Genomic DNA, 17,382 nt, shown 5'->3' on the forward strand with positions numbered 1-17,382 from the left:
AGCTTCTTGCGGCAAGGGATGGCGGTCCTCCTCATCACACTCTCCGAGCTGACTGCCACTGCCTCCCAGGTGGCACTGCAGCTGACCCTCCGACAACACCCTTGGGGGAACTGGGTGCCCCGTCTTGACTCCACCGTATCCATTAGTTTGGCTCAGTTGGCATCCTGAATTGTGGAGCTGGTCAGCGCGGAGGCATGGCTGTATGCTGTCTGGGATCGGTTTGAGTGTTGCTCCCCCTCATTTGCCGAGAGTGGTCCCGGCGAATTAGCCGGCGGGACAGTCATCTGTGGTGTGAAGCCCGTGGGGCCCCATTAAGTGGCCTAATTAGCATTAGATACCAGTGATGGCCTCGCTGGATTGGCTGTCGGGAAACAGCTGGCATTTTCCACTCACTACCACACTTAGAGCGAATTTGGTTAGATCGTGCCCACTGTGTGTACAGCCATTATTGTAGTTAAGTGTACTGCCTGGCATATTGAGTCTTATGTGTTTCTTTGAAGTTAATAGATATTCTTTATTAATTGATTACAACAACACTGGACTATTCCTCATTGGTTTGCTATTTTTCCTCATGTTATACCAAATTGAAAATAATTAAGAACCAATGTTCCAAATTACCTTCTGGGTTTTGGGATACCTTTGCATTTAACATCAGCAGGGTTCTTAACACTTGCGCCAAAGACATTGTAATGTGCATACTAGATGAGGCAGCAGGTACAAAGATTGAGGAGCTACAGCTCTCCAACAAGACTGTCGCCTGCCAAATTCATGATCCTGCTGATGACATTATGAGTCAGCTAGGCTCGTCTTAAACGTGAGGCATGTTCATTGCAGCTGAATGAGTCCACTGACATGTTGGAACTTGCAATGTTGCTTGATTTTGCACATTTATGTGGCTTAATTGAGGAGAACGTGGTGTAACCTGTATCTCTGCGGAACAACGCCACCGGCGAACAAATATTCAACTATATCAACTTCACGGAAAGACATGGAATTAGCCTGGAGAAGTGTGTTGATGTGAGTATTTATGGTGCCCGGGTAATGGTCAGGAAGACAGCAGGTGCTGTTGAGCGGATCAAAGTTGCAGCACCACGCTGCACAAGCAGTTATTGTCCTCCACAGACATGCACTCACTGTTAAGAAGATGCCTGCCCCTCTGAAAAGTGTGCTGGGTGGAGCTGTTCAAATTATCAAGAGCATTAAAGCTAATCCACTAAAATAGAAACTGTTTTCAACTCAATGGGCACTGAACACACACCGCTGTTCTTACAAACAGAGATGAGGTGGCTGCCGAGAGACAAAGTGCCTGTCAGACTTTTTGAGCTTTGTCCTGAAGTCTTGATGTTTTGTGTGGATCAGAAATATAAATTTTCAGAGTTGCTGACCAATATTTCATGGCGTTTGAGATTTGCAGATCTTGCAGATATTTTTAAAGGGTAATTGAAGCAAAATTCCGAGGCAAAGATATAACCGTCTTCGCAGAAAAGGATAAGGTTTCATCGCTGTTGAGGAAATTGTTTCTGGACTTCCTGCATAGAAAATAAGATCTTTTGACTGTTTTCCCAGTTGAATGACTTACTCACTGAAGTTAATTCCACCCTCGATGAGAATATTTTCAGTGTCATTTCACAACACCTGCTTGTTCTCTTCTTTGTTGGAATACTTCCCTCTGTCAGAATATGTGTATTTGCAACCCATTTGCACTGACAGCCAGGCCAGGTGATTTATCAGTGCATGATTCTGAGAACCTGATTGACATGGCTTCTGATGCCACACTATGAAAATCTTCACTGCACAATCGTTGATGAATTATTGGAGCAGTTTACTACACGAATATCCTAATGTGGTAAAGAGAGCAGTTTGTGTGGTCCTTCCTTTTGCCTCAACATATTTGTGTGAAAGTGGTTTCTCTCGATATAAAGCTACACAAAAGAGGAGCCAACTGAATGCCCCTCCTGAAATCTGAATCCAGCTCGCCAACATCGGCCCTGATATCAAGCGATTTAGTCTGCAGCGGAGGCAGCATCATTCCTCACACTGAACATGACAGGAAGGTTAGCTGTCAGTTCTTATTATTCATGACATATGCATAGATATAGCTAGAAAATACTTGTTTGCATCTATTGCACCTAATTTGCGGTTCCCTGATGCTCTTGGGGAGATCACCAGGGATCTACGGCTGGAAAGGATTGGAACACACTGCTGTGAATTAATTTCAACAGAAGTAATACACCACAAAATGAACGATATTCTATTGATAACATATTGGTAGATTCCTAACCTCTCCCATGGCTTGGTAAGGAACCCCTTTGGTAGGGGGTGAGGGGCTCTGTTTGGCCCTACCTATGCAGCACACAAACACTCTCGATGGTTTGCTCTGGTATTCTCAATCCAAATTAATATTTTGGAGAATTCTCATTCAACATCAACCCAGCTTGCTTCAGGTGCTCTCAGACTGCTATGGGTCTCTTGTCATGTTCCGCAGTGTTATACAGTGTTTGGGTGACACAGTGGTTAGGACTGCTGCCTCACAGTGTCAGGAACCCGGATTCGATTCTGGCCTCGGGTAACTGTCTGTTTAGAGTTTGCACTTCCTCCCCATGTCTGCGTGGGCATCCTCCCAAAGTCCAAAGATGTGCAGGTTAGGTTGATTGGCATTGCTAAGTTGCCCCTTAGTGTCCAGGGATATTCAGGTTAAGTAATGGAAATGAGGCGGAGGTGTGGGCCTGGGTGGGGTGTTCTTTTGGAGGGTCGGTGCAGACCTGATGGGCCAAATGACCTTCTTCAGAAATTCTATACCATGAATCAATAATACCTCATTGATTTGACAAATGACCCCCTTAAGCCCCTCGAAATGGCCGACATCGTACGTGAATAATTGCAAATGGCAGGTGGATAAAACAGAATCTGCTGAATCGGGCAATGAATGCGATCAACATTCTGGACTGCTTGGGGCAGCACGGTGGTGTAGTGGTTAGCACTGCTGTCTCACGGCGCCGAGGTCCCAGGTTCGATCCCGGCTCTGGGTCATTGTTCGTGTGGAGTTTGAACATTCTCCCCGTGTTTGCGTGGGTTTCGCCCCCACAACCCAAAGATATGCAGATTAGGTGGATTGGCCATGATAAATTGCCCTTAGTGTCCAAAATTGCTCTTAGTGTTGGGTGGGGTTACTGGGTTATGGGGGATAGGGTGGAAGTGTTGACTTTGGGTAGGGTGCTCTTTCCAAGAGCCAGTGCAGACTCGATGGGCCGAATGACCTCCTGCACTGTAAATTCTATGATAAATCTATTATATGTAGGGTAGGTGGATTGGCCACAGTAAATTGCCCCTTAATTGTAAAAAATGAATTGGGTACTCAAAATTTATTTAAAAAACTGCTCGTCAAGGGGAAGTTGCCAAAAGCTGCTGTTGTTGTCCAGTTTTGAAAATACTATGTTATTCAAAAGTTCAGTCAGGCTTTTGGCCACTGAGGGCAAGGGATGTTCTTCTCTGGCTGTGGCTTTATTGTGCTCTGTTAGGTTGACATGAATATGGATGGACCTGTTTGGACTTGGGACTGAGGCCCATCCCAGAGGGGAGGCGGTGGCGTAGTGGTATTGTCATTAGACTAGTAATCCAGAGACCCAGGTTAATGCTGTGGGGTCCTGGGTTTGAATCCCACCATGGAAGATGGTGAAATATGAATTCAGTAAAAATCTGGAATTAAAAGTATAAGAATGACCATGAAACCATTGCCGATTGTCATAAAAACCCATCTGGTTGACTAATGTCCTTCAGGGAAGGAATCTGCCATCCTTACCCGGTCTGGCCTACATGTGACTCCGGACCCACACAGTGATGCGGTTGACTCTTAACTGCCCCCTTCTGAAATGGCCCAGCAAGCCACTCAGTTCAAGAGCAATTGGGGATGGGTAACATGTTGACCCAGCCAGCGACACCCACATATAAGGACCATGTGATTGGCTGTGTGACTGGGAAGATGATTTCTGTGTTTGTCATCTTGACCAACTGCTGCTGCACCTGAGGGGATTGGGAATCTTTTGTCACGTGACTAGGCACACTGATTCCCCCAGTGTGATCCAGACGACTGGCGCCAAAACCAGCACCAGCGGCCTTTTAGGCCTGCCGCCGGGGCTGGCCGAAAGGCATTCGCCAGTTCGATTCCCGCCCAATAGCCCCTCCCCATCAATACCCCATCAATACACCGAGGGACTCGGGTTCGATTCCTGGCTTGAGTCACTGTCTGTGCGGAGTCTACACTTTCTCCCTGTGTCTGCGTGAGTTTTCTCCAGGTGCTCCGGTTTCCTCCGACAATCCCAGAAAGACATGCTTATTGGGTGAATTGGACATTCTGAATTCTCCCTCGGTGTACCCGAACAGGTGCCGCAGTGTGGTGACTAGGGGATTTTCACAGTAACTTAATTGGAGTGTTAATGTAAGCCTACTTGTGACACTAATTAAGATTATTATTATGCATATATTCAGTTAATTTTAACTTGTGATTATTTCTTCTAGAATGTTCCTGCTGCAGTGATACGTGTCATTATTCTGGAAAACATTGTTTTGAGTCCAGCCCATGATATTTACCTGTTGATCGGAGCTTTTATTCGCTACACAGTTGCCAAAGTTGTAAATGGGAAAATGACAGGTACCTTTCCACGAATAAGTGGAAATTTCACCCAGAATAGGAAATTGCTGAATTCATTTTTCTTGAATGCTCAATAGAATTACAACTAACAAAAGCCTGACCAGTAATTTTGCTTTTACTACTCTCCTTTGGCTAAGACTGTAAAAGAAAATGATGTCCTGAAATTAACTGCTAAGAACATATGAGGTATAAAGGTGCAGAAATATGATATTTGACTCAAATGTTTATAATGCTTTCTGTTATACGCCATTTCTAACATTTTGCAAATTGTGGAAGTAGATATTGTTAGTGCACAATATGGAACAAAATTGTAAGTAATTTTATAGGTTAGTTGCACATGAAATAGAAAAAAAATATCCCACAGGTATGTAGATTTCCTGACATTGTGGTAGTAAAAGTGGTGACAGGTAAAATATGCCGAACAAAAGGCTCTTGGGGAAGAACTGGGCCATTCATATAGTTTACCAAGTGCAAGAAATGCAGTGGACTGCAGAAAGCGTATTTAAAATGGCATGCCAAGTAAAACATGCATTTAAAGCAAATTTCATGGAACCAAAAGATGTCTGAACAGAATTCTCAGTTGCTCAGTGAAAAGGAAAGCAAAATAATTTGGTCTTCGTAACAAGACAGGCAGCACATCTTTGGATTCTACTAATTCTGGTAAGTGCTATATTTCTTTTCTAAATAAATATGATAATATGACTAAAGTGTTTATAAAGCTTTTTGTAATACGCTGTTTAAAATTTTGCAAATGCGGAGGCACAATCCAGAACAAAATTGTAAATAGTTTTCTTGTCGGAGGAGGGGATATGTGAGAGACTTCGGAAGTGTATGCATAATTACTTGCAGATGAACGATACGGGGGAGGTTTCAGCAGCGACCCTGTGGGAGGCATTGAAGGCAGTAGTGAGGGGGGATCTGATCTCAATTCGGGCTCACAGGGTCAGGGCGGACAGAGCAGAAATGGACAGATTGGTTAGGGAAATTTACCGGATAGACGAGGAGCATGCGTGGTCCCCGGGGGAGGACCAACTCAGGGAGAGACGGAGATTACAGGCGGAACTGGGGGTGCTATCCACGAGTAGGGCCGTGGAACAACTTAGGAAGGCGAGGGGAGTGGTGTATGAGCATGGAGAGAAGGCCAGCAGATTGCTAGCGCAGCAACTCAGGAAGAGGGAGGCAGCCAGGGAAATAAGTAGAGGGATTGATGGGGAGGGGCTATTGGGCGGGCTGGGGGCCCTGATTAGAGCGGAGGAGGTATTGGGGGGCCTAAAGGCCATGCAGTCGGGGAAAGCCCTGGGGTCGGATGGATACACAGTAGAGTTTTACAAGATGTTCTCGGTGATAGTGGGACCAGTCTTGACTAGGGTTTTTAATGAGGCAAGGGACAGAGGGACCCTGCCGCCGGCGATGTCGCAAGCCATCATCTCGCTGATATTGAAGCAGGACAAGGACCCGGAATCCTGCGGGTCATACAGGCCGATCTCCCTGATCAATGTGGATGCCAAGCTCCTGGCAAAGGTCCTGTCAATTAGAATTGAGGACTGCGTACCGGAGGTGATTGGGGACGATCAGACAGGGTTTGTGAAAGGCAGGCAGCTGACAGCTAACTTGAGAAGATTGCTTAATATGATCATGATGCCCCCGACGGGCAAGGAGGTGGAGGTAGTGGTGGCAAAGGACGCTGAGAAGGCCTTCGACCGGGTGGATTGGGGCTATTTGTGGGAGGTGCTTGGACGGTTTGGGTTCGGGGAGGGACTGGTTAATTGGGTCAGACTATTGTACCAGGCCCCAAAAGCTAGTGTTAGGACGAACAGGATGTCAGATTATTTCAGACTACATCGCGGGACCAGACAGGGATGCCCACTCTCCCCGTTGCAGTTCGCGCTGGCCATAGAGCCGTTGGCGATTGCGTTGAGAGCTGCGAACGGGTGGTAGGAAATGACCCGGGGGGGGGGGGGGGGGGGGGGGGGGGGGGGGGGCGGGGCGGTGGGACACAGGGTCTCTTTCTATGCGGACGACCTGCTCCTGTACGTGTCAGAACCACTGGCCGGGATGGAAAATATACTGGAAACATTGAGGAAGTTCGGACGGTTTTCAGGGTACAAATTAAATGTGGCCAAGAGTAAGATGTTTGTGGTGCAGGCAAGGGGCCAGGAGAATAGACTGAAGGAGCTGCCATTTAGGTTGGTTGAGGAAAGTTTCCGGTACTTGGGGATACAGGTGGCACGAGACTGGGCCAGGTTGCACAAGTTACATTTGACTAGAGTGGTGGAACAAATGAAGAGGGAGTTTCGGAGATGGGATGCACTCCCGCTCTCACTGGCGGGGAGAGTGCAGACTGTAAAGATGACAATCCTCCCTGGATTCCTGTTCATCTTCCAGTGCCTCCCGATCTTTATCCCACGGCCCTTCTTCAAAAGGACTGGCAAAATCATCATGAGCTTTGTCTGGGCGGGTAAATCCCCGCGGGTGAAGAAGGCGATGCTTGAAAGGAGCCGCAGCGAGGGAGGGCTGGCATTACCAAGTCTGATCAACTACTACTGGGCGGCTAACATAGCCATGATAAGGAAGTGGATGGTGGGTATGGGGTCTATCTGGGAGCGGGTGGAGGTGGCTTCGTGCAGGGGCACCAGTTTGGCAGCCCTGGTCACGGCTCCCCTACCGCTGTCGCCGGCCGGGTACTCCACCAGCCCGGTAGTGGGGGCAGCCCTGCGGATATGGGGCCAGTGGAGGAGGCATGTAGGGGAGGTAGGTGCGTCTGGGCTCCAATATGTGATAACCATCGATTTGCCCCTGGGAACATGGATGGAGGGTTTCGAACATGGCGGCGGGCTGGGGTGAGGAGGGTGGGCGATATGTTCCTGGAGGGGAGCTTTGCGAGTTTGAGGGGCTTGGAGGAGAAATTTGGGCTGGTATGGGGAAATGACTTTAGGTACTTACAGATGCGGGACTTTGTCCGCAGACAGATCCCATCCTTCCCACGCCTCCTGCCAATAGGGATCCAAGACTGAATAGTCTCTAGAGGAGAAGGAGGAGAGGGTAGAGTCTCGGATATTTACAAGGTGCTCATGAAGGGGGAAGAGTCCCAGACGGGGGAACTGAAACTCAAATGGGAGGAGGAGCTTTGCGGGAAGATGGAGGACGGGCTGTGGGCAGAAGCCCTGAGTAGGGTAAACTCAACCGCAGCATGTGCCAGGCTCAGCATGATTTAATTTAAGGTCGTTCACCGGGCCCACATGACGGTAGCTCGGATGAGCAAATTCTTTGGGGTAGAGGACAAGTCCGCTAGATGTGCGGGAGGACCAGCGAACCACGTTCACATGTTTTGGGCATGTTCTAAGCTTAGGGGGTACTGGGAGGGATTTGCGGGGATCATGTCCCGGGTGCTAAAAACAAGGGTGGTGATGAGACCAGGGGTGGCAATTTTTGGGGTTTCGGAAGACCTGGGAGTCCAGGGGGAGAAAGAGGCCGTTGTTCTGGCCTTTGCTTCCCTAATAGCCCGGCGGCGAATACTGCTGGCATGGAGGGACTCAAAACCCCCAAAGACCGAACTTTCGGATATGTCAAGTTTTCTGGGCATGGAAAAAATTACGTTCGCCTTGAGGGGATCTGTACTGGGGTTCGCCCGAAGGTGGCAACCATTCATCGACTTCTTCGCGGGAGAGTGAACGTCAGAGGGGGGGGGGGGGGATTAGAGTAGAGTAGGAGGGATAAATAGGCGGGTAGTGTCTATGGGAGAGGAGCGGGCATGTGCAGTATGGTTTGATTGAAGTATTGGTTTTACGTTGATGTTTGCACATTTTTGTTACCTGTAACTGTTTACAATGCCAAAAAATACCTCAATAAAATTGTTTGTAAAAAAAAAAATTGGAAATAGTTCTATAAATTTGTTGCACATGAAAAGAGAGAAAATGTTTCCCCACAGGAATGTAGATTTCCTTTACTTTTATTCATTGCACGTATATATCTAACCAAATGCATGTTGTAAAAATGTCTGACGTAGCTGGAACATCCCAAATAAGCAATTGAAAGTATCCTTTTTTATGTCAACAGATTATCATTCCTGACCTAGTTTGTTAGAATCACACTTGGAAATGATCACCATCTTGGAGGAAGGTAAGGGTGACGTTGACAAGTGTGACGAGGGAGAGAAACCATCAAACCTCCTAAAAAAAGTACGACACTGACCTACATTATGCATTGTTCTTCTGACTGGCAGGAGTGTTGCACATTTGCACCAGCTCTTTATTCCATACAAATCAGTCAATGACATATTTTGTACATCAGTCATAGTATAAAAGTAGAGACCCCGTGGTAAACCCCACACCACAGAGCACAGTAGAGAAGGTAATTTAACTTCCTCATCAAGTCATTCAAAATGATCTGTTATACCACAGTTGGATAACATCGAAACATAATGTCACTATAGCAGAGTAAGGTGCATTCAGACTCAGGTCAACTTAGCTCTCAAATAAATCCACTTAGCTGTGGTGAGAAGAAGCAGACCTGGGCGCTCCACTCTGAACATACTCAAGCCTTCTGAAAATTCATCATGTGGGGTTGTGAAGCCTGTATCCAGATCATCTTGGATAGTATGCCATAAAAACCAGAATGTGAATCAGTAGTGGATTCTTTAATGCCAAAGCACATATTTTTCTTGTTATAAGATGTATAATTACTACTACTACTTTTGCAATAGTCTAATCAGAAAGTGTAAATTTTCACTTAAAAGCAAATAAAGTTCTTGGTGGAAAAATATTTGAAAGTCATGTCCTTTGTTGCTGTAGTCCTTTCTTTTGTAGATTTTAGTTCTACTTTAAGCTGTGAAATAGACCAAGGGCATTAATGATTGCCATTGAAAGTTTTGTTTGTGCTACATGTCTTATCATTAAATAGTTACATATTGAGTGGCTTGGCTTATAATTTGAAATGAATAACTCATGCTTTATATCTCTGCCTGAATGTCCACCCATACAATGCACTTATATAATGTGACACAAAACATTTTTGTTTTTTGTATTGACGCACTGCTCAGGACTCCTAACAAATATTGACATATTTGGACACGACCATGTACAAAAATGTACATGATCATGTCCTAAGTTTCCTTCTTTGGGACTATGTCGGCGATCCTACAAACAGAATTGAAGCCTTGTCTCTTTGGGGTATTGGACCGGCCAGAGCTGCAGACTGGGGCAGGGACTGATGTTCTGCTTTTACCTCACTGATTGCTCGAAGGCAGGTACTGATGAGTTGGAGGTCAGCTTCTCCAGGCAGTGCTTCGGTTTGGTTGTGGGATCTTATGGAGTTTTTGTACCTCGAGAAAGCTAAGTACACTGTAAGGGGGGCTCCATGTCACTGTTAGCTCCAATTTGTAGAAGCCATAGGTTTGTGCCATCTGGCTTGGATTCATCGCTCAGAACTTGGGAAAGGGAGGAGTCGGAGAGGTTTAGGGACATGTTTCTTGAAGGTAGGTTCGCCAGGTTAGACAGGTTTTTAGAGAAGTTCCAGCTCTCAAGAGTGAATGTATCCAGGTATTTTCAGGTGTGTGACTTTCTACATACGAGCTTCCTTTATTTCCCTTGACACCGTGGCCCTCGCTCTTGGACAGGGTCCTGTCCTTGACTGAGTTTGGGGAGGGTAGAATTTTGGATATTTATCAGCAGATGTTGTCGACGGAGCAGGCTTCGTTGGAAGAAGTAATGGGGAAATGGGAGGGTGAACTGGGTTTGGTTTTTAAGGGAGGGGGGTGTGGAGTGAGGCTCTTCACAGGGTCAACTTCACGTCCTCGTGCCAGGATAAGCCAGTTCAGGGTGGTGCACAGGGCTGACATGAGCGGGGCACGTATGAGTGGGTTCTTTTCGGGGGTGGAGAATAGGTGTGAGCGGTGCTCTAGGTGGCTGGCGAATCATACGCACATGTTTTGGACTTGCCCCAAGCTTGTTAGCTTCTGGATCACCTTTTCTGACACTGTTGGGTATTTTGGGTGTTCCGCTTGGAGCCATGTGCTCTGGTGGCCATTTTTGGAGTTTCAGGCTCACCAGGGCTGCAGACGGGGATGAAGGCAGATATCCTAGCCTTCACCTCATTAATAGCCTGGAGTTCTGTTTGGGTGGATGTCCCCGGTGCTGCCGTAGGTCTGGCTGGGGGAACCGGATGGAATTTTTGTACTTTTGAGAAGATCAAGTATACCATGAGGGGGTTGGAGGAAGGGCTTTACTCCTTTTTCAGGGAACTGGTTACCATCAGCTGCTAGAGGCGGTTTTGAGGGGAGGGGGGGGGGGGGGGGGGGATTGCCTTTTTGTTAAGGCTTTGCTTTCTTTTGGGGGCATGGAATGGGGTGGGTGTTATTTGTATGGTATTGGGGTTTGCTGTATTGTTATTTTGTTGTAATGAAAATCTTTTTTGAATAAAAATATTCAAAAACAAACACTTAAACAATTAATAGGGAGAGCTAAATGGCTGCCTTACCGTGTGGTTTCTCCCAGTCTCTTTTTCCCAAATGTGGTTTCAATGGATTCACCACAACCTTGGCTAATGGTTTGCAGACATTCACCCTGTGCATTTGAGACAATCATTGACTTGGTTTGGGAGCAACATTTTCAAGTCAGAACACCTTTTGGATGGTTTCAGGAGATAGTTGTGAGACTTCTTAGTCTGAAATGTGTTTGAATTTTGTCCTTTCAAGACAGTGTAGCAATTTGAGTTAATGAAACACGTCCGGTAACTCTCAGTGGCCATCCTTTGCAGCATTTTAATGTTTATCTTTTTAAAGAAATGTCAGCTCCAGAAGATTACACTCTGATTTACAGTTTATATTTTAAAAGTTATGGAAAGGATGTGCCTTTACTGGGAATTACATGGCTTTGCCACACAGGAAAAAAATGGAATCTTGACGACATTATTTTCACATTTCCTGGTAAATTGCAAACATGCATTTTTCACACTCTTCTAACACCCCACGTTAGTCCTATACTGCTATTGCTTGCCTTGTCTGCACGCCCATTTTCAAGTTTAAGATTCTCATCACCTGTTTTGATGAGGCGTAATTATAGTTAAATTTTGCCTAGTGTTGGAGCCAGCCTTCGGAAGGCTTTTGTTAGAAACCTAATTGTGTCTATCCCTTTCCCCTTTTTTCAAGATCCCAGTTTTGTGTTGTCTAGCAGGTTTGGATTGTCACTTGGATTGTCACATCTGTTCATAGTGCTTTGAGAACTTAATACCAACAGACATACAGCAATCTAACCAGAGGCTTCAAAGTCTTTGGTGGCGGGTTTTGCTGGGGGTTTCCCGCTGACACTGCCGGCATGTTCCCCACCACCATCTAATCACACTTAGTCACTTTTCTGCACCCTGGGCAGTTTCTTACCGGTTTAGCCCACACTTAGAATTATTTTCATCACTGGGGGACTGAATTTTCTCGCCAGACCGGCTTCTCAGAGATCGGCCGTCATTTTAAAAGAGTGGCCGATTTCTAAGTGAGCTCATGGGTCCCCTACATCCCCCACCTATGGGCAGTATTACCCTCCCCTCCCCATAGAGGCCATACCACTAGGGGATACCTGGGGTCCCCCTTTTCAGGCCTCCCAAAATCCCCTTACAGGCCCCCCCCTACCAGGACCCTCACCCAGAAAACTTCTCCCCCCATCCCCCAACATGGCCATGTCAAAGTGACTGCGTTCCAGGGAGGGGGCCACCTGCACTATCCCTGGCCACCCAGGGGCCTCCCATTGCCTGGGTTGCCACCCTGAGTGCCGTTCCACCTGGTCCACGTTTATGTGGGCCAGTACGGAGCAGCACCCGGCTGAGGCGTCCCTGGGGCGGTTGATTGATCCCGGGAGGTTGGTGGATATCGGTTAGGTAAGCAGTTAGCAGGTGTAAGGCCTACTTACGCATGCGTGGCTTCGTCCCACACATTGTGGGAGGGTTCCTGATCCCAACACCTAGTGTGACTTGGGTAGATCCCGCGAGCCATCGTGGCTGTCGGGAAGCTTGCGGGAGGCTTCACCCGGATCTACCTGCCACATAGTGCTCCCATTGGGGCGTGACGTGGCCGGTAGATCGTGCCTACCATTTCTGCCCCAAGGCAGAACTTGTATTACACAAATTTCTCTGCATTGTTTCATTGAATGTGAAGTTGTTTAATTCAAGTTCTGACATATTTTATTTCTTTTTTAAAAATAAATTTAGAGTACCCAATTTATTTTTCCAATTAAGGGGCAACTTAGCATGGCCAATTCACCTACCTTGCACATCTTTGGGTTGTGGGGGCTGATATTCCATCAATGAACACACGACGAGTGGCGATCGTAACTGAGGCTTCCACTAAACAGAAAGCCCCTGGCCTCTGATCCCGAACTGGATCAGAGGCGGAGACCAGCCACCTTTATGCATGAGCCCGAGGGGAGGAGCCACAGGTGGAGCCAGCAGGGACAAACCCAGACATGTAACAATACAATACAATACGGTGGTTACCACATTCACCCCCTGTTTAAAAAAAAGAGTCCAGCGGGGATGAAGTAGGCTTAAAGATCAAGTCTGTCGGGGGCCTTGACATTCCGCTGTGATCGCCTCAGTCCCGGCTGTGGTGTAGACACCGGTGTCGAGATCTGCGTGTCCGGGAGCGTGTTGTCCTCTTCTTCAGCCAGTTGTTGAGTCGGTGGAGGGAGGGGGTGGGGGTGGTGGTGATGGTTGCCGGTGGGCCTGCGGGTGCCAGTTCTCGAGGTAGGTGGGTAGAGGTGGGGGAAGACGCTGTAGGGTCGGGGGTGGTGGTGGTGATGGTCGCTGAGGAACCTGCAGGTGCCAAATCCAGAAGGGAGACTGTGTCCTGTCGCCCGTCCTGATGTGCCACTTAGGCATATTGTGGATTGGCATGGAGGAACAGGACCTTCTCGACGAGGGAATCTAGTTTATGGCTCCTCCCATGCTTCTGGAGGAGGACGGGCCCTGGGTCTGTCAGCCAGGACGGGAGAGACCCCGGAGGTGGACTTCCTGGGGAAGGCAAAGATACACTCGTGAGGAGTCTCGTTGGTGGCAGTACACAGGAGCGACCGGATGGAGTGGTGCGCATCGGAGAAGACCTCCTGCCTGCAGGAGACTGGGAGACTTCAGACCGTAATGCCAGGAGGACGGCCTTCCATACTGTCGCGTTCTCCCTCTCCACCTGTCCGTTGCCCTGGGGGTTATAGCTGGTCATCCTGCTGGAGGCGATGCCCTTGCTGAGCAGGAACTGACGCAACTTGTTGCTCATGAAGGAGGAACCCCGATCGCTATGGATGTAGTTGGGGAACCTGAACAAGGTGAAAAGACAGCGCAGGGCCTTGATGACGGTGGCAGAGGTCATGTCAGGGCATGTGGTGGCAAAGGGGAATCTTGAGTACTCGTCAACAACGTTGAAGTACACGCTACGATCAGTGGAGGGGAGGGGCCCTTTGAAATTGACACTGAGGCACTCAAAGGGGCGCGAGGCCTTTACCAAGTGTGCTCTGTCTGGCTGATAGGAGTGAGGTTTGCACTCCGCGCAGACCTGGCAGTCCATGGTCACGGTCCTGACCTCCTCGATGGAGTACGGCAGGTTGCAAGCCTTGATAAAGTGAAAAAAATGGGTGACAGAGGTCATTGTGGAGGGCCCGGAGCCGGTCTACTTGTGCACTGGCACATGTACTGCGGGATAGGGCATCTGGGGGCTCATTGAGCTATCCAGGTCGATACAAGATATTGTAGTTGTAGGTGGAGAGCTCACTCCTCCACCTCAGAATTTTGTCATTCTTGATCTTGCCCCGCTGTGTGTTATTGAACATGAAGGCAACCGACCGTTGGTCAGTGAGGAGAGTGAATCGCCTGCCAGCCAGGTAATGCCTCCAATGTCGCACAGCTTCTACAATGGCGTGGGCTTCCTTTTCGACGGAGGAGTGTCGAATTTTGGAGGCATGGAGGATACGGGAGAAAAAAGCCATGGGTCTGCCCGCCTGGTTGAGGGTAGCGGCCAGCGCAAAGTCCGACGCATTGCTCTCTACCTGGAACGGAATGGACTCGTCCAGAGCGTGCATCGCGGCTTTGGCAATATCTGCCTTGATGCAGTTGAAGGCCAGGTGGGCCTCAGCCGTTAAGGAAAAACGGTGGATTTAATAAGTGGTCGGGTCTTGTCCGCACAATTGGGGACCCACGGGGCATAGTAGGAGAAGAACCCCAGGCACCTCTTCAGTGCCTTGGGGGAGTGGGAGATCCAGGAGTGGGTCAGGCCCTAGGACTCCGATTTCCATAGCGTAGCCAATGATGGCTAGGCGGGTTGCGCGGAAAACACATTTTCCCTTATTGTAAGTGAGGTTCAGGAATTTAGTGGGTGGAGGAAGTGCCGGAGATTTTCGTTATGGTCCTGCTGATCATGGCCGCAGATGGTGACATTATCTAAGTACGGGAACGTGGCCCGCAGCCCGTACTGGTCAACCATTCTGTCCATTTCTCTTTGGAAGACCAAGACCCCATTGGTGACGCCGAAGGGAACCCTGAGGAAGTGGTAGAGGCGGCCATCAGCCTCGAAGGCAGGGTATTGGCGGTCCTCCGGTCGGATAGGGAGCTGGTGGTACGCGGACTTCAAGTCAACTGTGAAGAAGACTCGATACTGCGCAATCTGATTGACCATGTCAGATATGCGGGGGAGGGGGTACGCATCAAGCTGCGTGTACCGGTTGATGGTCTGACTATAGTCGATGACCACCTGGTGCTTCTCTCCAGTCTTGACAACCACCACTTGGGCTCTCCAAGGGCTGTTACTAGCCTCGATGATCCCCTCTCGTAGGAGTCGCCGGGCCTCCGACCTGATAAAGGTCTTATCCCAGGCACTGTATCTCCTGCTCCTAGTAGCGACGGGCTTACAGTCGGGGGTGAGGTCAGCGAAGAGAGAGGATGGGGCTACCTTAAGGGTCGTGAGGCTACAGATGGTGAGGGGGGGGGGGGGGGGCAGGGGTCCGCCAAACTTTAAAGTAAGTCTTTCGAGGTGGCACTGGAAGTCGAGCCCCAGTAATAGGGCGGCGCAGAGATGGGGAAGGACGTAGAGTTTGAAGTTAGTGTACTGTGATGAATGATATCTGTATAACTACCTTACCTTTAATATGATGGCCCCTTTAAGACTGGGCTTGGAACCCTGGGGGACTCCGCCTCTGGCTCCACCCCCAGGAAACTGTATATAAGGTTACGCTTAGTGGGCAGCATGCTGTGAGCACACTTCTCGGCAGCTGTCTGGTTCTCTGGTAATTAAAGCCTTTGAATTACCGATCTTCTCTCCTGTGTCGTAATTGAGGGTATCTCAATTTAATTACCAGAATAAATCAAGATGGACAGCGGTCTAAAGCCGGAGAAGCTCAACCTAGACGCTCGGTCGCCGGAGGCCGCTGAAATTTTAAAATATTGGCTCCGGTGTTTTGGGGCCTATCTGAATTCCTCAGAGACTGAAGTTGACGGCCCTCGTAAGCTGAGCTTACTACATGCCCGGGTGGGCCACCGACTCTCCTCCGTGATCGAGAAAGCTACAACGTACAAAACTGCGGTCGAAATACTAAAGAAGCGTTTCGTAAAGCCGATAAACGAGGTACACGCCAGACATTTGCTCTCGACCTGCTGCCAGCGCTCCGGGAAAACGCTAGACGAATACGTGGAGAGACTCACTGCGCTCGCTAGGAACAGCAACCATAAAGAAGTGATGGCGGAAGTCCATATGAACTTATATATTCGTGATGCCTTCGTGTCCGGTATCAGATCTACGTACATCCAGCAGCGGCTCCTAGAAGACGGGGAAAAGGACCTGCAAGGCACGGTAACGCTCGCCTCTTCTCTGGAAACAGCCCACCATAACCTCTGCATGTACTCTGCGGACCTTTCGAACCCCTCTCGATCCCATCCAGACTCGGCCACGCTACAGGCCTGCGCCGCACAGCGACCCGCTCACACCGGGGGCTCCCCATGCTATTTCTGTGGGCAAGGCCAGCATCCACGTCAGCGTAGCCCAGCCCGCTCCGCTATCTGCAACGACTGCAGGAAGAAGGGGCACTTCGCAAAGGTCTGCCTCGCTGGGCCCAAAGGCCAGAAACAAAAGTCTCATCGGGCCCAGAAATTGAACTCCCGGCCTCACAGGCCCCGCAACGCGGCCACGTGGCGGCCGGACCCGCCTACTCCTGACGCGTCATCGACCTTTTGCGAGTCAAGGGGGCAGCCATCTTGGCAGCGGCCATCTTCGAATCCCGACACGTGCGACCGACGGCGGTGGCCATTTTGTGAGTCCAACTCAACCGAGGACTCTGACTACCCACAAATAGGAGCGCTCAGGCTCGATCAATCTCGGCCGAAGCACCTGCGGAACTCAGTGATGCAGGTTCAAATCAACGGTCACGACACCCCCTGCTTATTTGACTCCGAGAGCACGGAGAGCTTTATTCATCCGGACACGGTAAGACGCTGCTCCCTATGTACCCACCCCGCCTCCCAAACTATCGCCCTCGCTTTGGGGTCCCATTCAGTCCAAATCACGGGGTATTGTGTCGCGGACCTCGCAATTCAAGGCGCCAAATACACCCGTTTTAAACTTTACATCCTCCCTCACCTCTGCGCCCCCCTGCTGCTCAATCTGGACTTTCAGTGCAGCCACCGAAGCCTGACACTGAAGTTCGGTGGACCCCTGCCCCCGCTCACGGTATGTAGCCTGGCAACACTCAAAGTTGCACCACCCCCCCTTTTCG

General features: G+C 49.1%; 1 protein-coding gene across 5 annotated transcripts in view; it reads left to right on the forward strand.

Annotated features, from left to right (window-relative positions):
- Positions 1-17,382, forward strand: part of LOC119974981 (nuclear pore membrane glycoprotein 210-like) — a 236,351-nt gene that overhangs the window by 31,069 nt on the left and 187,900 nt on the right. For all 5 annotated transcript variants that reach the window (XM_038814382.1, XM_038814384.1, XM_038814386.1 and 2 more), the window contains exon 6: positions 4,516-4,648. In XM_038814382.1, the coding sequence (XP_038670310.1) occupies positions 4,516-4,648 (133 nt within the window). The remainder of the gene's footprint in view (positions 1-4,515; positions 4,649-17,382) is intronic.

Source organism: Scyliorhinus canicula, chromosome 12, assembly GCF_902713615.1.
Source record: "Scyliorhinus canicula chromosome 12, sScyCan1.1, whole genome shotgun sequence".
Classification (NCBI taxonomy): domain Eukaryota; kingdom Metazoa; phylum Chordata; class Chondrichthyes; order Carcharhiniformes; family Scyliorhinidae; genus Scyliorhinus; species Scyliorhinus canicula.